Source organism: Anopheles coustani, chromosome 3 (genome assembly GCF_943734705.1).
Source record: "Anopheles coustani chromosome 3, idAnoCousDA_361_x.2, whole genome shotgun sequence".
NCBI lineage: Eukaryota > Metazoa > Arthropoda > Insecta > Diptera > Culicidae > Anopheles > Anopheles coustani.
This window is the reverse complement of record NC_071288.1, coordinates 34,727,356-34,748,048: the sequence shown is the minus strand read 5'-3', so window position 1 is coordinate 34,748,048 and position 20,693 is coordinate 34,727,356. Positions and strand designations below refer to the sequence as shown.

Sequence of the window (20,693 nt, the reverse complement as noted above, 5' to 3'; positions counted from 1 at the left end):
TGCGAGGAACATCCCGGTTGACAAAAATTCAAATTTTTTGCAGCTCATGTAGTTACAGCAATTTTTTCCATGGCAGATTGCTAGGATTCTTGCTGGAACTACATGATAGCAGCAAAAATTTAAATTTCTGTCAACCAGGAACGTTTCCTTACGATAGTATATTTTTATGATCAACAGAACTGCTAACAACGGTGAAGCTCACATCGAAAATGTGTGGCATGTTTTTATTGCGGAAAAAGCGAGTTTTCAGTTGTGATGGGGATTGAGATTAGAATAAACAATTTCCAGACTAGCACTGAATGGTTTCTATCGTATCGCTACTGTTTGGTGGATTGGGATTCGGATTTGGGGATTCGATGTACCCACCACTAGAACAAAGCTGCAGCGCGCCAACAAGCTTCAGAAACCTTGTTCACAGACTGAAATCCCGTAACTTAACAACGTGCAATGTTTTTCATAGGGATCTCTGCAGTATTTTCACTGGTCGCTCTTCTGCCAAAACGGCGAGGCCTGTCTGTTCTGGTAACCAGAAAAGTCAACGAGTTATATCATCACCAGACTGTAACTACTTTTGTTAAATTTTAGCAAATTGTTCGGTAGAATGTCCTTGCTGATTTAAAAATATGCAAGCCCCTGCCATGCCGTTCAACTAGCCTATAATTTGCGTTGCAACAATCCAGATCATTCGTTAGCTTACGTGAGTTTTCCCTCTATGTTATTACAGCTTCTCTCGGTGACATCGTAGTGACCCGCACGCTACCAATCGACCGACCATGGCTGCTAGGAAATGGTTCTCGTCCTTCTTTCCATCCGTAAAGGCTCAGGAGGAGGAAGATATAGTCGACCCACAGACGGTGCTGCGGGTAAGTGCTTTTTTGAAACATTGTCGGCTGCCCAACAACGTCAGGCGTTGTGATCAAACTCTTCCGTTTGTTCTTTGCAGGAAAAGTGCGCCCAGCAAGGACATACTACCCAGCTGTGGGAAAAATACCAGGCCTGCAATGATCGTGTAGGCAGCCGTTCCCAAACGACCGAGACCTGTGTCGAAGAACTGTTCGATTACCTGCACGAACTGGATCACTGCGTAACGAAGTCCCTGTTCTCAAAGCTTAAGTAAATGGATGTACCGAGAAGGACATAGGGCAATTTTGCAATGAGGCGTTATCCCTAGGGGTACTAGTTGGTTTAGCTACACCACCCGGTCTGCCAGCAAACGACCCAAGATGTAAATTTGCCTATGGCACGGCAAGTACCAACAAACAACAGCTTATAAAGTTTACTCCACCAAAAACAGAACGCCTCATCGAATTTGGTTTTGTGTTCCAGTATGTTGGAATTAGTGAATAAAATTGAGTTTTGAAAACTAACGCCCTCTCGCATTAGTTGCCGACGTTAAAATATAAGCACGCGTGTTGAATCGTATTTCATAATCATTCGATTCTTTCTGAGGAAGCAATTTCACTGCGAAGCTGCATTAATTGTACGTGTCGTTATATTTTGATGTTTGTTCCAGTTTGTGTGTGTTATTATGTATATAAATAACCGTCTCTTTACGAATAACGAAAAACTTCATAAAATATTGAATCGATAGAAGAAAAGAAAAAAAATAATGCTCTGAGATGTGGGACGAGGCGTACGGGCGGGTATGTCGTGCCCGGGGCTGCGTCGTCCACAGGATATTATCTCGCGTGCCACACTTCCTGCAGAAGCTCAGATCATATGCACGTGCACGTGAATGGTCCAAGTGAAACGAGGAGGTCCATATTTGTTCGAAAAATTGTTCTTACACTCCACCGCTGCCGATCTGGAGTACCTCGAAGCAGACCGAGCACACGCGCACCGGTTTGTTGATGCCAAACTTGATGATTGGCACATCGTTGTTCGAACACCGGCTGCAAAGGATGCGCCCACAGTGGCGGCTGTAAATGGAAAGAAACAATTATCTTACCATCTACCCCAAGAGTTCGCCGAGCGAAACACAGTCCATACCAGTGATGTTTTCGCATGGTAAGCGTGAACTTGGTGCCACACTCCTGGCACAGCTCCGATGAAGCCCAGGGTGATTCCTGCGGCAGTTCGTCCAGCAAACGGTGCAGCAGTTGGTTGGTGGCTAGCTTAAAGTTGAATATCGTCAAGCCCTCCTTGTTCTCGGCTCCCAGGCAGGCACCTTTTTTCACCAGTATACGGCACAGCTGCGCCTGGCCCCGCATGTACGCCAACAGCAGGGGCGTGTTGCCCTGCACGTCCGGATTGTTGATCGGATAGTTTGGCATACACTCGATGAACAGCTCCAGGATGGCGGCCGATGTGTTGTCCTTCCCGCAGCGGCACAGCTCATGCAGTGGATTGCGCCCCTTCAGGTTGACAGCTTCCGCGTTGAGCTCCGATTCCGTCAGCAGTTCGCGCACGACCCCGATGTGTCCCTCGCGGACGGCAATGTGTAGAGCATTGTTACCGTCTCCATCCACTGCATCAAAATCGGCACCGTTCTGTAGCAGTGCCGATACGGCCGCCACCGTTCCCCGCTCGGCTGCCACGTGGAGGGCCGTTTTCTGCGTCGCGTCTCGGTCGTTCAGTCGCGCCCCGGCTAGGATGAGGTTCCGGATGAGCATCTCCTTCTCGGAGGCCGCCGCCAGGTGCAGCGGTGGCGTTTGGTTTACATCATGGACGCGCGAGTTTACGTCCACATGGATGGATAGCAGGAACAGCACCGACTCGAGATCGTCACGCATGATCGCTAGGTGCAGGAAGTTGCGCCCCCGCTGATCGATCTGTTCGGCCGCATTCGGTAGCCGCTCGAGGATGTTTTGGGCGGCCTTGTTATTGCGCACCTGCAGCGCGGCCGCAAACGGTGTGTTGCCCGTTTTGTCCCGTATCTTTAGATCGATGCCTGGGTGACACAACAGAATGCCTATTATTTCCTCGTGCTGGTTCTCAATCGCCACGTGCAAAGGCGTTTTCAGATCGCAATCGATCGCATTCACGTTCGCTCCATGGTCGATCAGGGTGTGCAGAACGTTCCGTAGGCCCCACTGGCAGCAGAGATGCAGCGGTGATGCCTTATCCTTCGCCTCGTCGCCACCCTGCCCCTGGGGACCCGGTTGCCGCGGCGAGTCCAGATCGCAGCCACTTTTGATGAGAAACATGGCCGCCTGTTCCTTATTCTCGTCGATCGCACGATGCAGGATAGTCTGCAAGCAACCATCCGGCCCTGGGCCCCAACAGTCCGTGTCGACGCCGTGCCGTACCAGCACGGAGGCTATCTCGAACTGCTCCGACTCGAGCGCACTCCACAACGGACAGTCGCCCTTATTGTCCGGTGCACTTAGCGAGACACCCCGGGAGCACAGGGCATCCACCACGTCCACCAGCCGACAGTGAATGGCCAGCTGCAGCGGGGACTCTTGGTCCGCCGTCAGTGCGTTCATATCGGCACCCTGACTCAGCAGAAAGACGGCCGTCTTCGAGTCCTCCTTTAGGATGGCTTGATGAAGCAACGTCATATCCTGGCCGTTGCGAGCGTTCAAATCGGCTCCGCCCTTGATCAGCAGCGGTACGAGTTCGTTGAAACCCAAGCTAAGGGCAAGGCTGAGCGGTGAGTCACCGAATGCATTTTTCAGATTGAAATCCACCGTGTCCGGGTTCTCCTCCTTGTACTCGATAAACGCCTCGACAACGCTCAAATGGTTCTCCTCGACGGCGCAATGCAGCGCACACTTGAGCTCCGTCACGCTGGACTGCACGTTCGGTGGTGCGCCCTTCTCTAGCAGGGCACGCGCTAGATTTGCCAAGCCCTGTGAGGCAGCGACGTGCAGTACCGTCGAACCGGCCCGATTGATATGGCTGAGGTTGCAGTGATCGGTGAGAAAGACGGCTGCATCTTCCAGCTGTTGCTTGGCGAGGATATGCAACAAACTGTCGCCCGATTCCGGATGGAGGACGTTCGTGCGCGCACCGCGCTCCAGCAGACGGCGGGCCAGCTCGAACGGGGGTCCGTCGGTATGCGGTGGCACTAGTGCCAGCTGTAAGGCACACTTTTCGTCCTTCGTACGCACGTTCGTGTCCACGTGGGGGACGGTGGTTTCGTTCAGCAGTTCGTCAATCATTTCCACATGCTGCGACATAATGGCAACATGCAGTGGAGTACTGGAGAGAGAAAAATATGTAAACAAAAATTGTAAAAATATATTTGTAGTAAGAGTGAGTGATAGTTGTCAGGAAATGCGAAGAATATCCAGCTCGAACTACATTTACACCTTTTAGCACCGTTTAGCGCGATTAATATTTTCATTTAGAATCATTCAACATAATTTCTCTTGAAATTTAAAAGAAGCTAAACAAAAAATATTCACAAATATTGATACATACCGAAAAATTCAAACCAGGAAATGAAACATCCACCTCTACACTCAACTCTTTGAACAAAAGTGCTCACAACAGGTTCAGAAAAATGACTGCCGCTAAAAGGTGCGACGAACGGCCTAATAGATGCGGCCAACGCAATAAGCGTGCTCCCATTGTCTTAGAAGGGTCTGCTATCTTCTTAATGTTTTATGTAGTCGCTAAATGACGCTTGCGTTATCTCAATAGCTCCGGCGATCGTATGAATAGGTTGGTCGGAGTTACTAATAGCCTTGGCCATCGCGCTAAACGGTGGTAAAAGGTGTAATGCTTTGGACGGAGTCGCTAAGCGACGCTTGCGTTATCTTAATAACTGCGGCGATCGTATTAATAGGTTGGATGGAGTTACTAATAGCCTTGGCCATCGCGCTAAACGGTGGTAAAAGGTGTATCATGAATTCACTTTGTTTGCACAAATAACAAATTTTAACAATTTTTCGGGGAAAAATCAAAACCACTAGCAACTTTCTTTTGAAAGTATCATCAAGAGTAGCATTTCTTTTCTGGTCAAACAAAGTTTCACAGTGTTATCATTGAAATTGAATCCTTTGTGATCAAAACAATAAGCCTTGACTATTTGTTCGCATGTTAAATCGACTAGTGAACAAATTTAATGTTGTGAGACCCTTCGTCTCCGACGAAATCAGCCGATGTGTATTTTTTAGTATTTTGTCACTTATGGGGAAAGGCTAAAAAATTATTTGGAAGCTTAGTTCCGGCCACGGACCGTTCTTCAGGACCCCAAAGTGCAACAGAGACCGTAACGGTAGGCAGAGAAAAAATGGCCTAATTATCCCTTTCTTTGGTGCCTGGAATGTTACCAAATAGTCGAGAAAACTTGATGGGCATTTTTATACAAAAGTCCTGGCCGAGTCGTTACCCAACCACAATGATGCATGCCCAAAGATCGGATCATCGGAGAAGTTTAACCGGTTAAATATCATCAATACACCCGATAGAAGTTGTGTCCGTGAAGGTCACGTCATCGTTTTGTCGTCTTGTTACGTCAAAAAGAAGAAGAAGAAGAAGAAGTTGTTTGCAACAGTCGATTGGCTTCGAAGGACAACAAAAAACCAATGGAATACTTCATCCAACACATTAATGTCCTTACAAGCCCTTGCTGTTTTGCATGTTGGGATCGGCCTGTTGGGCCAGCAGCTGCCGGCCAATGTTGAGCATTTCCCGGTGCGTTTCCAGGTCGGTACTGCGCTCCGAGTACGTGCAGACCAGGTGCAGGGCCGTGTCGGACGTATCTCGCGTGACCAGATCCACGTTGCACCCCTTCTCTAGCAGAAACTGTGCCGTAAAACTGTCGCCACGTTTAATCGCATCGATAAGCAGCGTATTGCCCTGTAAAGTGTAGACAAATAAAAATGAAACAAATTTTAGTATTAATGACAATTTTTCTTAGAAAAGTGTCATTTTTCTCGCTACAAATAGCTACAGCTTTATAATTTCTTACCTCCGATGTAAAGGCATTAATGTCAGCCCCACCCGTCTCCAGTAAGGTCTGTGCGATCGTCGTACTGCGGCCCATCAGCGCGAGGCCCAGAGGAAGCTGGCCTTGAGGTGAAAGGCTGTTTACAATTTCCGGTAGCTGGAAGTACATAAGAGAATGGAGAGTTGTGTGTGTTTTAATTTACCAACCGTTATACTAAAAGATTCCCATGTTGTGGAAGAGGTATCTATATTATTTTCTGGACTAATGGATTTATCGTTTTCCTGTGTTTTATACTTTTGAAAATTGAACAATTTAGCATAGCTTAATTTCGAACACGCCATACACCAGTCTCACTTTAAATTCAATCAACTGTTGTTAGATGGTTTAAGATACAAATGCGTTTCCATTTCGTTACCTTCCGTTCATTGTATTCGGGTTTCAAAGAGACTCCATGATTCGGCATGCACGCACGTTGCATTACCCACCCCGTAACGCTGAAAATGTGTCACCCTTTTGGTGTACCAAAGCTCGAGTTGGGGCGTCAAAGAAAGACTCCCCATTGAGTGCGATTTGTATGGTATCAGCGTGTTTACCAAATTTGATTGATGATTAAACACTTCACAAGTACCACTTCATTTGCTCGATGCGTGGATGTAGGGCTATCAAGCGTAAGCACTTCCACTGGTGTATCCACCAGAGACACGTCTCACGACTAAATGGAACCCCAGCACGTTAGCAATCGGGAAGAAAGTCGAACGATTCTTGTACTGCAAAGCAGATACTAACTGGATGTACCAATTTCAAATAACATGTAAAAAGTACACCATTGAATAGTATTTCATTTTTGTTTGTGCATTTCACTCAAATCTATTTTCATCGGCCATAAGCTGCAACGCGTCATTTTGAACAAGTTAGCGAAAGACCTTCACCTTCCATGCAAATTTGGCTAGCTGCAGAACTGCAAGTTTGCCAACGTTTTCCGTCGCCGAAACGGGTTGGTTGTTTGAATATATTATAAGAAATAGCATCCATTATTTTGGCGTTTTCGATATTTTCGCAACCGATAGGACAGGTACGATTTGCATAAAAACTGGAATATGGTCCGGAAGCAAAAGAGCATATACCAAATAGAGGAAACAAAAATTCTACACAAACCACGTTAAATGGAACATAAAAAATGAAAAGAAGCGATAAATTTCCTTTTAATTTTTTAAAATAAATTATACTAAGAATGATTTTTCCACGAATGAGTATCACAATAGAATTAGGTTCCTCCAATTTTCATTTCATAAATGTCTGATAGTTGCAATTTATGGAACCATAAATTAATTTTTAAGGTTTTATCCTTTTTAAAATATCGCATTCATTGCAAAAATATAGCTCACATTTCCGTTGTCGTATTATAGAATAAATTTTTAAGAATGTTTTCCATTTAAATCATTTGAAAGGCTGTAGAAATGTTAAAAAAGGGTGGTTGGAAAACAATTTTTTTGTTAACTGTTAATGAATTTTAACATATTAAATTCTCTATTTTCCTCTAAGTATTTAGTGGGGGTTGGAGTTTAAAAATGAGATGTTTCTTGGTCCTGTTTTAAAATCGCGTGCTTTAAAGGGTTAAACTGCTTCGTAAATGCACTCATCCGGAGAAGGAGATGACGAAAACAAGGGAGCGAAAACAAAGCTTTCACGTAAATTACTACGAAACCATACCGCTCTTTTGCTGGCAACGTCTAGCCTGACTGCTGGTGCACAGGTCAAGGGTAAGATAGGGACCAGAGCACAACCAGATAAGTCGACCAGAGGCAGCATCTTTTCCGGAAGGAAAAACAGAAGGCACCAAAGCATAATAACCGAGAACCGACCAAACCGACCACGTACAGCATCACTTGCCGGTCGGTTGCGAGTGCAATGCACTTCGGGCGGGCGCGGTACGAAGACGCGGGACTCGGCTGAACTTAACCAGGGGTTTCTGACTCGCCCCGACCAACCTTCCTCCCATTTCCTCAATCGTGCGGACGAATTTATATGCGTTCGTTACACTATCGCCTCTCGTGTATTGTTTTGCTTTTTGTTTTCCGTCCGTTCGCTCTCTGGCCGACCTCGTTACTCTTTCTTGAAAGCTTTCGCCAACCGGCCTGAAGGGTTGGCCTATACAATGGTTCCTTTCTATCCACGGTTTCAACCCGTTTTTCTTTTTATGGTGCTCGCTTCTCGCGCTCTCCATCTCGCGGTCAATATCTATTCTCTCGAGATGAAACAAGCCCGTTCTCTCGGTTGCGAGCGGCTTGGATTCGTGATGGAAGGCACCGATGCGACCGGTCGGTGGCATGCCCGACCGGTGCCAAACAAATCCTCCCCTCCTCGCGCACCACCATACCACAACAAACCGTACTGCACTGCTCTCCGGTCCTAGGCTCGGTCGGATACGACCGGCCGGCCAAGCTGATGTGCGAGCCGATGATTCAGTTTACGGTAGACTGTTGCGGCGGTTGGATTGAACATCGTCCACGAAAGAAGAGCAGGGGCTCTGGTCGATCGAGTGTGGTCCCACGAGGCAACGGTGCGTGCGGTGCGTTATACGCCGATTCGGGTGTATTTTCAAGGCACGCGCTTATCGCAAATAACACGCAACAAATACCGAGCTGGTGCTGGTGGTCCGATAGCGGCCGAGAGGCGGTGATTGCATGTGACCTAAAAAACAAAGGGTATCAAATCGGTTGGTGGATGAACCTCGTAGCGATTAGGCAAATCGATCGATCGTCGCTTTAAACGAGGCCAATACTCGACCAACACCACTTTCGCTCATGATGGCATCACGATCGCCGGCGACTGGAATTTAGTGCCACCATTTAATTGGCGTTTTTTGTCCCCCCCTGTTTCCTTTCGTTCATCGTCGAGAGTTTGGTCTGGTGTTTTTTGGGGTGCGAAAAGCATAGCGAGTGTTCTAAAAATAAAGAAATACAAAAAAAAAAAATATCCCAAGTGGATGTCGCGGAACCGTGTGGCGACATATGTCCACTTTTATGCTGCTGCCGTCACTTCCAACACCAACGGCAACGACAACAACAACAACGCCGGCGACCGGTGGCCGTGACCTTGTTTTCGGGCGGCAACACTTCCCATTTCCCCGATTGCTTCCGCCCGCCGGACAGTGTGCGCTTGTGTGTGTGTATATGTGTGCCTTGGAAAATTTATTATACGTCTTCTCCCGCCGGGGAGTTTTGTTGCCGTTGTTTGTAGCCAAAATTTTGGCGAAGTCAATTCCGTGTTGACCTTTGCTGAGATGTTCGTTGAATTTCGTTGCCGTCTGCTGTTGAGATTGCCCATCGAATTTCGACTGTTCCAGCGCTAGATTTGCGCTGCGGAGAAAGAAAACGGAACACACAGCGCGACTGCTCATTCCTGTACCATCCCATTCACCATTCCAACCATCCATCCAGAGGTAGATTTCTGCACCGAATCGTTCGTGGTGCTCGGTTCGCGTCGACAAGGCAGAAGAAATTTCGTGTTCGTCGAGAAGAAAACGGGATCCGCCGAGACCGAGGCCAAGTACTCTCGACGGGCGAACGACAGTGCGCGTCATTGTTTTACCGGTTTGCCAGAAGGCGAAAGACGTAAACGGCCAACGGCTGCAGTTTGGCCGCATCATCGTTGTGCAGCACCGTCGGTTCCAGCGAATGGCCAGATTGAGCGGCTAGCAGGTTTGCTCGCTTTCCAAAGCACTCCTCAAGTTGGGCGCCAACTGTATTTTGCTTGCCTGCCCGAAAGGTTAAGCCTTCCCGTTTCATACTGGTGCACCATTTCACCGCCATCCACCATTCCACGTGTCCCGCCGTCCCACGACGATGATGTGTCGCTCCGATCCGATGGGGAGGTTCAGCAGTACGATGGTTGTGTCCGCAGTAGCGTTACTTCTAATATTTATTGCAGGTAATTATCTTTCCCTTCGCTTTCCTCAATACCGTTACAAGACGGGGGTTTTCCTTCACACCGCGAGGTCTGGCTGGCTGCTAGTTCAAGGTTTGGGATGGAGTTTTTATCGACTAGAATCAGCCAACGTTGATCCAACAACAACAATTCTACCTTACGTCTTTAAGAGTGTGGTGAAATCAAACCAAAAGAGAATCAATCCCCTTGCCAACCGTTGGCAATCAAACTTGCATCTCGTACGTGAACCTCTCTCCCTCATCTTCGCTATCTAATGAGATCATTGACATTGGTTCATGGCCGGGCTGGGTTTTGTGGAATGCTACGGTGGAATGTCTGAATCGTTCACTAGGAACGGTGCGAATATCTAAACAAAAAATGGCTCTCCGTGAGGCCATCGTGATAAACAGTGCCGAAGACGGAACGCCATTCATTGGTGAACACAAACACACACCAAGGGAATGCGATTAATGATATGTACATATTTCCGGCTGGGACGTTTTCTCCCGTCATCCCTGGTCCGGCGGGAGGATGCCTGATGTTGGGTTTTGTGTTGCCGAAACGCTTCTGACACGTGCAAATTCCCGGTTTCCCCTGGCGGGCATATGTTTCCAGATTGTGACTGTTGCCATCGAGTTCGAGTGTTTACAATCTCAGTTGCTTCGGTTCCGTTTTTGTATGCAGTTCTGCCAATGTTTATCCATACGCGGGATGCCGATAGCTGTCGACGACCAGACGTCGGTCAGTTGCGATAGGGACAAACCGCAGACTGCCGAACAGTATGGTCCTGATAGTCCCGCCATTTGTATTCCTCCCGATTCGAGACAAAAAAAACCCTGGTGTTGGTGAAGTAAGAAAAGATTTAGCAAATGATACGCCTTGAAAATATGTTGGGTTCACTTTCATTAAACCATTTTGTCGATTCAAAATTGGACAATTGTTCACGCCTTATATCTTTTTTACGAAAATTCCCTAAAGGCAAAATGAAATAAGTAAATTTGTAATTTGGCTTCCTTCGGTTTCATTCAAACTTTGATTTACAATGTTTGAATTTTTCGATTGGGTTCAAATATAAGATGAGGAAAAAATGTCGATTCAGGACTACTATCTTCATTTCCGTTTCCCATTCGACATGATTATTCTACTAGACAACTTCACAAGGTTAGAAGTGCCTTTCAATTGGACCAGCGATCGTTCACAAACGAAGCATCATTTTCTTTATAGCTAGTGACTCACTTTTAAACACTTCCACGTTAGATTAGTTCTGAATGATGCGACGTAGCAAAAAGACGTTTCAAAGAAAAAAATAATCATACCAGTTCCATACTATATTTTCCATAAGACCATGTATCACATAAATGATCATGTTGGGAAGGAAGTTTTATACAAAAGTAATTAGTGGTCGAACATGACTCCGGCCGGACTTTTATGGATACTTCACGCGACAAAACGGGGCTAGTTCAAGTTCACCACACCAGATGGGTGGGCCAGATAAATATAACATTTTCGTTCTGGCTCGTTGCGGTCGCCATTGGCCGAGCTGTGAAGGAAATGTGGCGGCTTTCGAATCGGGCTTCGTCGGAAGTCTAGTGTGACCACTGTGAGAGCGCCCAAAAGATTTGATATGTCGATGCCACGCAGAGGTCCGATCACTGTACGGGAAACAAACAAACATACAGCTCACACGTTGTATCGGTGGGCACCACACATTTGGTGGGGTCCAAAAGTTTGAGCGAAGACTTTTCACCATTTGTTTGTTTTTCTAATGAACACAGTATAACGGACGGCTCGGGCAGAGAAGATTTCATTGCCAAAGAAATCATTTGCCAGAATGGGGTTGATGCCGTTTGCAATCCGTTGACCGGCGGTAATAGATTTCCCCTTAGTTATGCAAACACCTGTGCGAATAGATTACTGCTTGCCGGAAGGAAACGATGAATTTGAAAGCACAATGTCATTGCCGGTTAGTGTCGCGATCGAAGGAATTGACTTTTAAATGTGATGTGATCGGGCGTTCCAAGAACCACATTAGTAGAGGCGTAACGCGTTTGAAATCATTAATATGTATAAAGATTGGCATCGAAGCTGTAGCTAACCTTCTGATCGAGTTCTGTTAATTTTCATGTGAACTAATCTTTTCCTTGTTTCAAGCTTTTACATTGGTTTACGCATTGTTTCAAACAGGAAGCATAAGGTAGTTTGATTCTTCAAAATCTTCCTATTACGCTTCCCAACCAGAAGCTCTCGACATTGTTTGAAAGTCACTGTTAATTCCCAATGAGTCACAACCTTCTCACCCACCACGGTGTGCGTTACTGAACGGGATGGATCATGCCAGAACCAAATATCGCAAACTCCGTGGGAAGATGTGATTCCATAAAGGAAAGCAGCTAATGTGACTCAATCGTGACTAACAACAATATCTCTTGGTTTGAATCAAGCTAAGCGATTTTCTTTTAAATATCAAATGTAAAGCTAAAGCAAAACGAAATTATTTGACGAAAGACGACAAAGAACATTGTTTTAAGACATGAAACCAGATCCTTTAGTAGAATGTTCTCTTAAACAAAGGAAAATAAAGGCACGGACGAAACACTTCCTTATAACACATTCCAAGTTGTTGATTACGAGTTCTGCGTTGGCTGTGGTGTTTTCAACGCTTGGTCGCTGATAACCTTTAAACGGTGCTGGGATCCTTTCCTTGGAAAAAAACCCTCATTAGACTAGACTTCGTTGGGGCTTAGCTGCAGTGCGTGATTTAATATAGGTATTTTTTGTTTGCAACAAACAATCTGACCGACTGCACGAGAACTAGTTCCACACAGGACCGAACTAGAACAGGTTTTCAGCGAACGCAACGACGATCACGGAAGGATGACTTTCTAGTCCTGCTGGGGACTGTGCTGTGCTGTGTTCAAGGTGGACGGGACCGTCGGGGATCAAAAAGGCGCAAGTGTCCGGACAGGAAAGCGTTGATTGTACCCAATTGGTGGTGGTGGTGCTGGTGGTCTAAAGCTAAGAGTCGCCACCGTACAAAGACATTCCATCCTCCCCCCGTTTGGATCGACAAGACGTTCAACAATAACAACAACGACCAAGATGGTATTAATGATGCTAACAGGATGAAGTTAAGAAAGGCGGCCCTTGGCGGCATGAAGGGACGGTGGGATGCTGAACTTCCGACCGACGTTGGTTAGCACCGTTTTATCAAGTTTCTCCCGTCGAGTACATTCTGTTCTTGATAAGAAAAAAAAAACGAAGTCTGACAAAGGTTTGTCCCACGAGACCCCTCCCTCCACCCGTACCGCTATTTGTGTCCGATTTGTTTGGCACACTTCATCTGGGACAATTAGGGAAATGGGTCATAACCTGCTTGGGCAGCTCGGGGTCGTTTGCCCGTTTGCGATGACCGCGGGCGGTGTGTGTGTTTGTGCAACCAATACCACTACTGTGTCACACCGATGTCGGCCCCACATGTCGACCACAGGGTGCGGCCCTTTCTGAGTGACAACCGCAAGGAAAGCTATCGGTGATACAGTGTGTTTCATTAGCTTGATTAAAATCATTTCACACCTTCCTGTTCAGCCATCGATTGCGCTTTGAGCGTTACTTTTCGAAACGCAAGTGGACACGCGTTCCGTGCTCCCAAGACAGAACGAAGCATTTAAAAGTAGAACGTAACGAGCCACATACGGCGTTCTATGAAACCTGTTTAGTTCACAATTTTATTCTATCGTCCCTGGCCGTGTGTTTATTCGTGCGTTGTCCCATAATGCATTACCACTTTGGCTTTTTAGCGCTCACAAACCGCCATTTACGGCCACAGGCTGCTGAATGCAGCGTTTCGAGTGCGTTCTTGCGCTAGGGTGATGTTCTTTAAATAGAAATTTGCCCACCAGCAACAAGATCAAGTGGCCGCAAGCTGCGAAACTACTGGCCGACCTAGATCAATGTTTACGGCCCCGTACCCGCTTGCCTGGGGTTTTCCGTTGAGATGTGGTTTGTTATGGTAGGTTCTTTTGCGAGCATGCACGTTGGGAATCCATATTGATAAACGTTTGCGTTTCGAAGCCGATTGTGAAGCATAGACAAATGGTTTTAATTTTTGACTCATTTTTAACCCAACCATTTGGTGAACTGGCGAAAAATAAAAACCGATATCGTATCCAATTATTCGTGCAAAAGGCGACCAACTACAACGTGCACGCGGTGCACATTAATTCACAAGAGACACGCATCATTATCGAGCTCCATTTCCTGCGGCGGACACAACACTACCAAATCGGTCACCCTTGTGGTGGGAAGCGACCGCCCGCCAACGGGAAACCATTCGATATTATAGCCATCATATTTTGCTTTCGAATCATTAGTCACAATATGTATCTGGGAAGTGTGCCGCCTGTGTAATCGATGGATGAGACCGCCACAGCGTTCCAGGGCTGCCCATTCACGAAGGAAGACCAGGATGGAGGCCTGATGGGCCAATCCTTCCACCAAACGTTCGTCAAGTGGGCGAACGAGAGCGGAGAAGTGCCTTTTTTCTCTCGGAGCACCTATATCAAAACGCCTCTGTCGTCACCACATGCCATCCCTGGTGACGCCTGTCTGGCTGCGTGACGTTGTGCTTTGGGTTATTGCTTTATCCTCGATTGCACTTTAACATCGGAACCGTTGGCCGGTACCAGGGTAACCCGGGGCCAGACACACAAAGGCAGAGGAGCGAGTTCAACTTCTTTCACGCACGACCGGAAACGTTCCGGGACTGGTTCGTGGAGGCGAATATCTTTGTGCATGGTCGATTGTGATCCAGTGCACTTCAAAGACCCGTACCCAGGCACCATACACGAGTTATTCTGCCTTAGAAGTTGATTTTTTCCCTCCGTCAATGAATCATCATCGTGAGAAGGCCATCATGGAGCACTCGTGTGGCGCGCTTAACTGAACGAAGAGCTCTGTGCGTGCTCCGGGCGGAAATGTTGATATTATCGGATCTCCACTTCCCTTGGCTTCCGTTGGTTCGACCCTTCCACGCCAGTCATCAGCTGGGCATTCAGCTGCAATCGAGCGAAATGCAACTGGCATTCATTGAAATGCTACTGCAGCCTGCCGGCATGCGGTAGATTCTTTTAATATATATTTTATCCATACGGAGAAATGATTCTGTATCATTTTTCTCCGATTCTCCGGTCCCCATGGAACCGCACAGCAATCCGATGAGGAACTGTTTGACGACGGCATTCTCGGTTGTTTCTAAACTCAGAATTTTGAGGGGAATTTCTTCTAAACCGTATGTTAAGGTTCAAATCACATTTCAAAGCTAATAGAGAGTCCCCTTCCTACCAAACAATTTAAAAATAAGAGGCTCATCATTTGATCGATAAAATAGAAGGACAGTATGATCGTGTATCGGCTGTGTTATTTTGGCTTTTCAGTCTTCATTGAAGTGTGAATCAAATAGCAATGTAAATTTAAAAAATTAGTCGAAGGTTTGTGCAAACATCGATGGGGATAAAAATAAAATACACCAGTTTGAACACATATTTTAAAATGAATTAAGTTCGTATCATGAACACATTTTCGTTTTCTTATTTACGAACTTGCTGCCCAAAACGTTTTCTTCAACGCAACGTTGACGAAATGATAAAATTGTAGGAAAAAAATAAACCTTTACCAATATCGTAATCTGAATGCCCTTGCACAAGCTTTCGCCAAAATTTTCGCTAACCAGTTATTGAGTCTCTTTTAAGTGAAAGTCACTGTGGCTTTCACTTTTGTGTGTGGCAGTTAAAAATTATGCCCGAAATGCAAATTCATCTTAAAACTCATCCCATCGCACACATAACGTAACCGATGAGGTGTTGCTTTTATGCTACCTTTTGTAATAAATTAAGCGTTCGTTATATGTTGTATCGTCCCATTAATCTCTTTTCTTTTCCGTTTCCTTTTGCCTTTTTTCCAGATCATCAAGGCGTTGCGGCGATAAAATGTTACCAGTGCACCGTGGCGCCTCCAAGTCGACATCAGAACAACACCAAAACACAACTGTGTTCGAAGTTTGACGAGTCGGACCTTTACCAAGTGGACTGCCCCTGGTCAACGATGTGCATGAAGCGCATTTTCAAGCTGCAACTTCTCAAAGGAGAGCAGGAAACCGTGAGCCGAGGCTGTGCCCAACAGAAAAACACGGAACAGGTAAAGATTCGCCGCTTGTGGACGAACTCGTACAAAAATAATCATGGGCGGTTTGTTCCATTCCATTTAGGTCTATAAATCTGGTGCCTGGACTCCGGAGCACAATATTGAAGAACCGTACGAGGAAGGCTGTCAGACGCTGGATGACTCAACATACTGCTTCTGCCGGGGGGCCCTATGCAATTCGGCCACGAAAGCTGCAGAGCGAGGCAGCTACCACACGGACGCGATGGCCGTTATATTTGTATTCAACGTCATGAAGTACATTCGAAACATAGAGCATTAGAGGATAATGTCAGCGCCCGCTTCGAAGTGGAAACCGCCCACCCCCAAGTGAGGCCGGGGTAGAGCAAACTGGTCAACAGGTTTCAACATCTGATCGCAATGTGATATCGAAGTGCTGCCCTCAAACGGTACGGCACACTTCAGAAAACGCTTCCTCCATTCTAAATGCACGCGTCACGAACAAAGTGGATTGTTGTATTGTTAATTGCTTATTTTTAAGCTAACCAACATGTGGCTTTTGTGTAGAAATATATAAAAAAAGCAAGAATTATGATAAAACAAAGAACATGCGTTTCACTCACCGAAGCATTGTTTTCGACGAGACACAAAAATACGACGTCCTCCCGGAGCAACCGCACGGCGGCGTGTAGCGGATGTTTGGTTTTGCTTTTGAGCATTTTGTACAGCAACGGGCTGGACATGTGCTCGAAGTCTTGCGGCGTTAGGTCGTCCCAGTGCGTGGAAATCAGTCCAGAACAGTATTCGAGTAGGTTGGACGCACCGACGTCCTCCGCGACGCAGTAGAATCGCACGCAGGAGCGCACCGATACGGACGACACGAGAGCCCGCTCGCACAGCCCCATCAGACCGGGCAGCTTGAAACGGTGGGATGTTTTCAGTAGCTCCAGCGCCAGTGAGTCGTGCTGCAGGTCAACAACGTCGGTGTAAATCCAGCGAAGCAGTGAATATCCTACGTCTGCATCCATATCGGACCAGTCTAAAAAAGGGATCGGTGTTAATAGTCTGTCAGCAAATAAATACCCCCACAGTTCATCGAGCGAATATCTCGAGTCGGTCTTACCTAGCTCAGCCTTGTCAAGTATCACCTCCTCGCGCCACTCTTCGCTTCGTGCATTCAGCACAAACTTGTGTGCCGGCATGGATTTGTCCTTTAGTTTGATCGTAATATCGGAGTATGTCGTCCTGCCATAGAGAGTGGCAACGGTCATCACCAGGCGGGATATGAAACTGCTGAACTCCCCGGTAAGATCATGCTCTTCGCTTGCTGCGGCCGCCTTGCTATATTTACGCTCCAGTTCAGCGTAGTTTTTCTGTAGCTTGGTGTACTCTTCCTTAAGCAGTTTGAGGTGTTTTTCCAGTTTTACTGTTTCACTCGTGGCCGCTAAAAAGAAAACATTAAAAAAACATAATCAAATGACTTGTAACGATTGCAAACGTCCAACTTAATATGCGGAGCGACCGCATGGAGCGCTGCTGTCCTGGCAAGAAGAACTGATAACACCAAAGATCAGTTAATTGGATAGCAACACAAAAAACGCCCTTTCCGTCATGCTTGTTTTCCAGCACACTTTATCCATCCATCTGTCCTTGTCTGCCACATCCTCAGCAGGGAATAAGGTGTGGTTTCAGACGCACAATACACACTGCATTTCTGCTTGCATCTTGCATTGGACATGGAAATACGACACAGAACCGGCGACAACAAATTCCTGTCATCACCTATCTACGCTGGACAATCGTCTTTCGTCCGACGGACCACATCTTCCTAGAAGATTCTTACCCATCGTGTGTCTGCGATTCACGATTTTCTCTACACGTAGCTAATTCCGGGGAAGCGCAGGGCTAGCGATTGGCTGGATTAAAATGAAGTAATCAAAGAAACAAATGCGAAATTGGGCACCCGGTTCACAGCACGGCGGACATGACTACACTTTTTTCTCCAAACCACACACAGTTGTTTGGCGCTTAGTTGTTGTTGTTGCGCTTAGTTGTTGAATGTTGTGGAGGAATGAGGCAGACTACCAACGAAAACCACAAAAGATGGCTTTCCACTGGCTACACTTGTTAACGGAGTTTTTCCTGCACAAAAAGGCCTGGCTAAGCAGAGCAATTTGTTTTAACGCGCGGATAACATCGAGCTGTTCTGATCTGATCTGTGTTGTGATTTTTCTGTCATTTGCTAGTGTTGGCAGAACCTGGATTCAGAAGACCCAAAGACTCGAATCCCTTGACGGATTTTAAAGGATCCAATGGATAACGTTGTCAAATCAGATTTGATTACCCGGCTGACAGAAATTCAAATTTTTTGCTGCTGTCGTGTAGTTCCGCTGGACTTCGTGCTGCACTTTCCGTAGAAAGAAAAAAATGTACATGTCTACCAAAAACATACCTTGCCAAGTGTATTTGGCCACATTCGCGCGACATCGCGCAAGGTTTTTTTTATATGGAGTTCAGCTCCTGTCAGGCGACGTCGCGCTGTAGTGTGGACCCCGTGTTAGATTTCGCGCTTGTTTAATCTCCCTCGGCATCCTGTTGCACGATTGTACTCCTTTGAAAAACAACAGACACTTTGAAGTGACCGACATCGAGACGATGTCGCGACTGTTTCTTGGATTGGGATTCGGATTTGGGGATTTGGTTTACCCACCACTAGAACGAAGCTGCGGGCAAAACTTGATGCAACAAGCTTGAAAAACCTTAGTCACAACTGGAAATAATGGCTAAAATAACTAATTTGTCAATAACTTTTTAGTTGCTTGGGTAATTTTAGCGCCAGACCCCTTAAATGAAAGGTCTTTTAAAGACAGACAACTCTGTATAACAAAGGCTCTTCCGTAATTCTTAATTTATTAAATTTTGAGGCGTAGGTGCAGAAACCTTGGTTGGTATTTTCTGCTGAAATAACAAATTTGTTAATATCTTAATGATCGCTTTTGATCGAATTTGTACATGCGACGCATTGAATGAACCGATTACCGATTTCCACAAATGTACCTTGCCTCAAGTAACATATTACATTTTTACCATCTTTTCTACTTTTTCTACCAGCTCTCGGTAAGAGTGCTCTGAATCGCATTTCTAAAGCTACGTTTGGTGAAAAGAGGCAGCTATTATCGAATTACGGGCGGCAGTTACGGCTTCAACGGCAAAGATTCCCATAATCAATGAACATCTTCCCGTATGCCGAGGCAATGGATGATCTTGCTACTATGTAGCAAAACCAAGAAACACGACGCCCGAAGCTTCATTAACCCTTTAACCGATTACATTTGAGTATTCCAAACTAAAAAAAAGATAAAAAAAAAGAAAAAAATAAAAATACTCATGTCCCAGGAGTTTTCTTAGTGGGTAGGAATCCCACACTACCCATTCTCTTAGGAGAATGGGTGTCTTGATCGGGGATAACACTTGCCCTCCCGAACCAGAAGATCTTTCTCCTGGTAAAATAACAAAAAAGAAAAAAAAAGATTTCTCTCTTTTCAGAACCGGAACCAGCGCGTTGTATCGAATGAATAGATGAAAACATCCCTAGATGAATGTATGGAAGCTCCTTATGAAAACAAACTTTTCCTCGACATGTTTAGTTCGATTCACTTTCTATATGTGTATAAGATGCAACACTAGTCAATTCGCGATACGAGCTTTTGGTGGATTTCAGTGGATTAAATTGGTTCGAATGTTGCCATCCTCTCTTCTAGTGGTTGAATTTGATTAATTTATTTTCATATATACTAAACGTTTTGAGCTACGAATCCGCACGCACTGAAACAAAACTATATAAACGCACAGCCTACCGTGGTTGTTGAGAAATTAAAAAAATGGGAAATTAGTCAACCAAACTTCGCATCAAGTAGTCTGATTGTGGAAAATGTAACAAAAATGTTTATAAATCAAACGCAGCACTCATTTAGAATCAATTGTTTATGAGACGAGATGGCATGCAGATGTGATATTATTCGCTCCCGCTCAAAAAGGCGCTCAACCCAAACAACAACTATACTTAGCGCCTTTCTGAACTTTATATTTTGCAGAAAGAAAAGGTCTTCACCGACAATGGGAAATGTGGTGGGGAAATGTGTAGATTGCCAACAAAAATCAACAAATAGACGCGAAGGATTTAAAACATTGTTCACCATCTTAGACAACGAGAAATATGGCTATACAGCGGAAGAAAAAGAACGCAGGAGGAACACCCAGATTCCAATATATTACAAATATAGGTATAGAGATAGAAATTATAGGCCTGTAAGTAGATATAAACAACTTTTTCGTATAATAAGGTGTTTTTAGATTGAAGAATGGTATTTAAGCAACTTTCGTTTTATTTATTTTCAGATCACGAAGAAACCGAGACTCTCGGATATTGATGAAAATGAGGAAATTTTCTTCTGATGTTTAATAGTTTTTCAGTAATCGATTAATTATGTATTTAGTTTTCTCTCTTTCTTTTCTTTTCTTCTTTTTTTAAAAATGTAATTTAATAATAATCGGGTAAAGGCAAAATGAAGCCTCGTGTGCCGTGTCTACTGGTTTTGCTGTATGCATACAGCCTTTGCCTCGGCACACGGAAAGATGTGCCTTGATTATGGCAACCTTCGCCGTTGAAGCCCTAACTGCGGCGGGTAATGCGGTAATAGCAGCCTCTTTTCCGAAAACGTGGCTTTACAAATCCGATTCGATGCACTCTTTCTAACACTGCATATCT

General features: G+C 45.6%; 3 protein-coding genes across 3 annotated transcripts; 2 read left to right on the top strand and 1 right to left on the bottom strand.

The window, feature by feature from the left end:
• The first annotated feature begins 486 nt into the window (after positions 1 to 486).
• On the top strand, positions 487 to 1,398 carry LOC131261324 (cytochrome b-c1 complex subunit 6, mitochondrial). Its single transcript, XM_058263328.1, has 3 exons — positions 487 to 561; positions 725 to 863; positions 944 to 1,398. Exons 2-3 carry the CDS (start codon positions 774 to 776, stop codon positions 1,115 to 1,117), a joined length of 264 nt encoding a protein of 87 aa, XP_058119311.1. The 5' UTR covers positions 487 to 561; positions 725 to 773; the 3' UTR covers positions 1,118 to 1,398.
• Positions 1,399 to 1,470: 72 nt separating this feature from the next.
• LOC131261322 (rabankyrin-5) lies at positions 1,471 to 17,901 on the bottom strand. Its single transcript, XM_058263326.1, has 7 exons — positions 17,769 to 17,901; positions 17,049 to 17,369; positions 16,549 to 16,964; positions 5,864 to 5,998; positions 5,513 to 5,751; positions 1,990 to 4,146; positions 1,471 to 1,919 (listed from the first exon to the last, which is right to left on the bottom strand). Exons 1-7 carry the CDS (start codon positions 17,770 to 17,772, stop codon positions 1,784 to 1,786), a joined length of 3,408 nt encoding a protein of 1,135 aa, XP_058119309.1. The 5' UTR covers positions 17,773 to 17,901; the 3' UTR covers positions 1,471 to 1,783.
• LOC131261323 (uncharacterized) lies at positions 8,337 to 16,476 on the top strand. Its single transcript, XM_058263327.1, has 3 exons — positions 8,337 to 9,772; positions 15,729 to 15,961; positions 16,032 to 16,476. Exons 1-3 carry the CDS (start codon positions 9,688 to 9,690, stop codon positions 16,245 to 16,247), a joined length of 534 nt encoding a protein of 177 aa, XP_058119310.1. The 5' UTR covers positions 8,337 to 9,687; the 3' UTR covers positions 16,248 to 16,476.
• Positions 17,902 to 20,693: the final 2,792 nt, after the last annotated feature.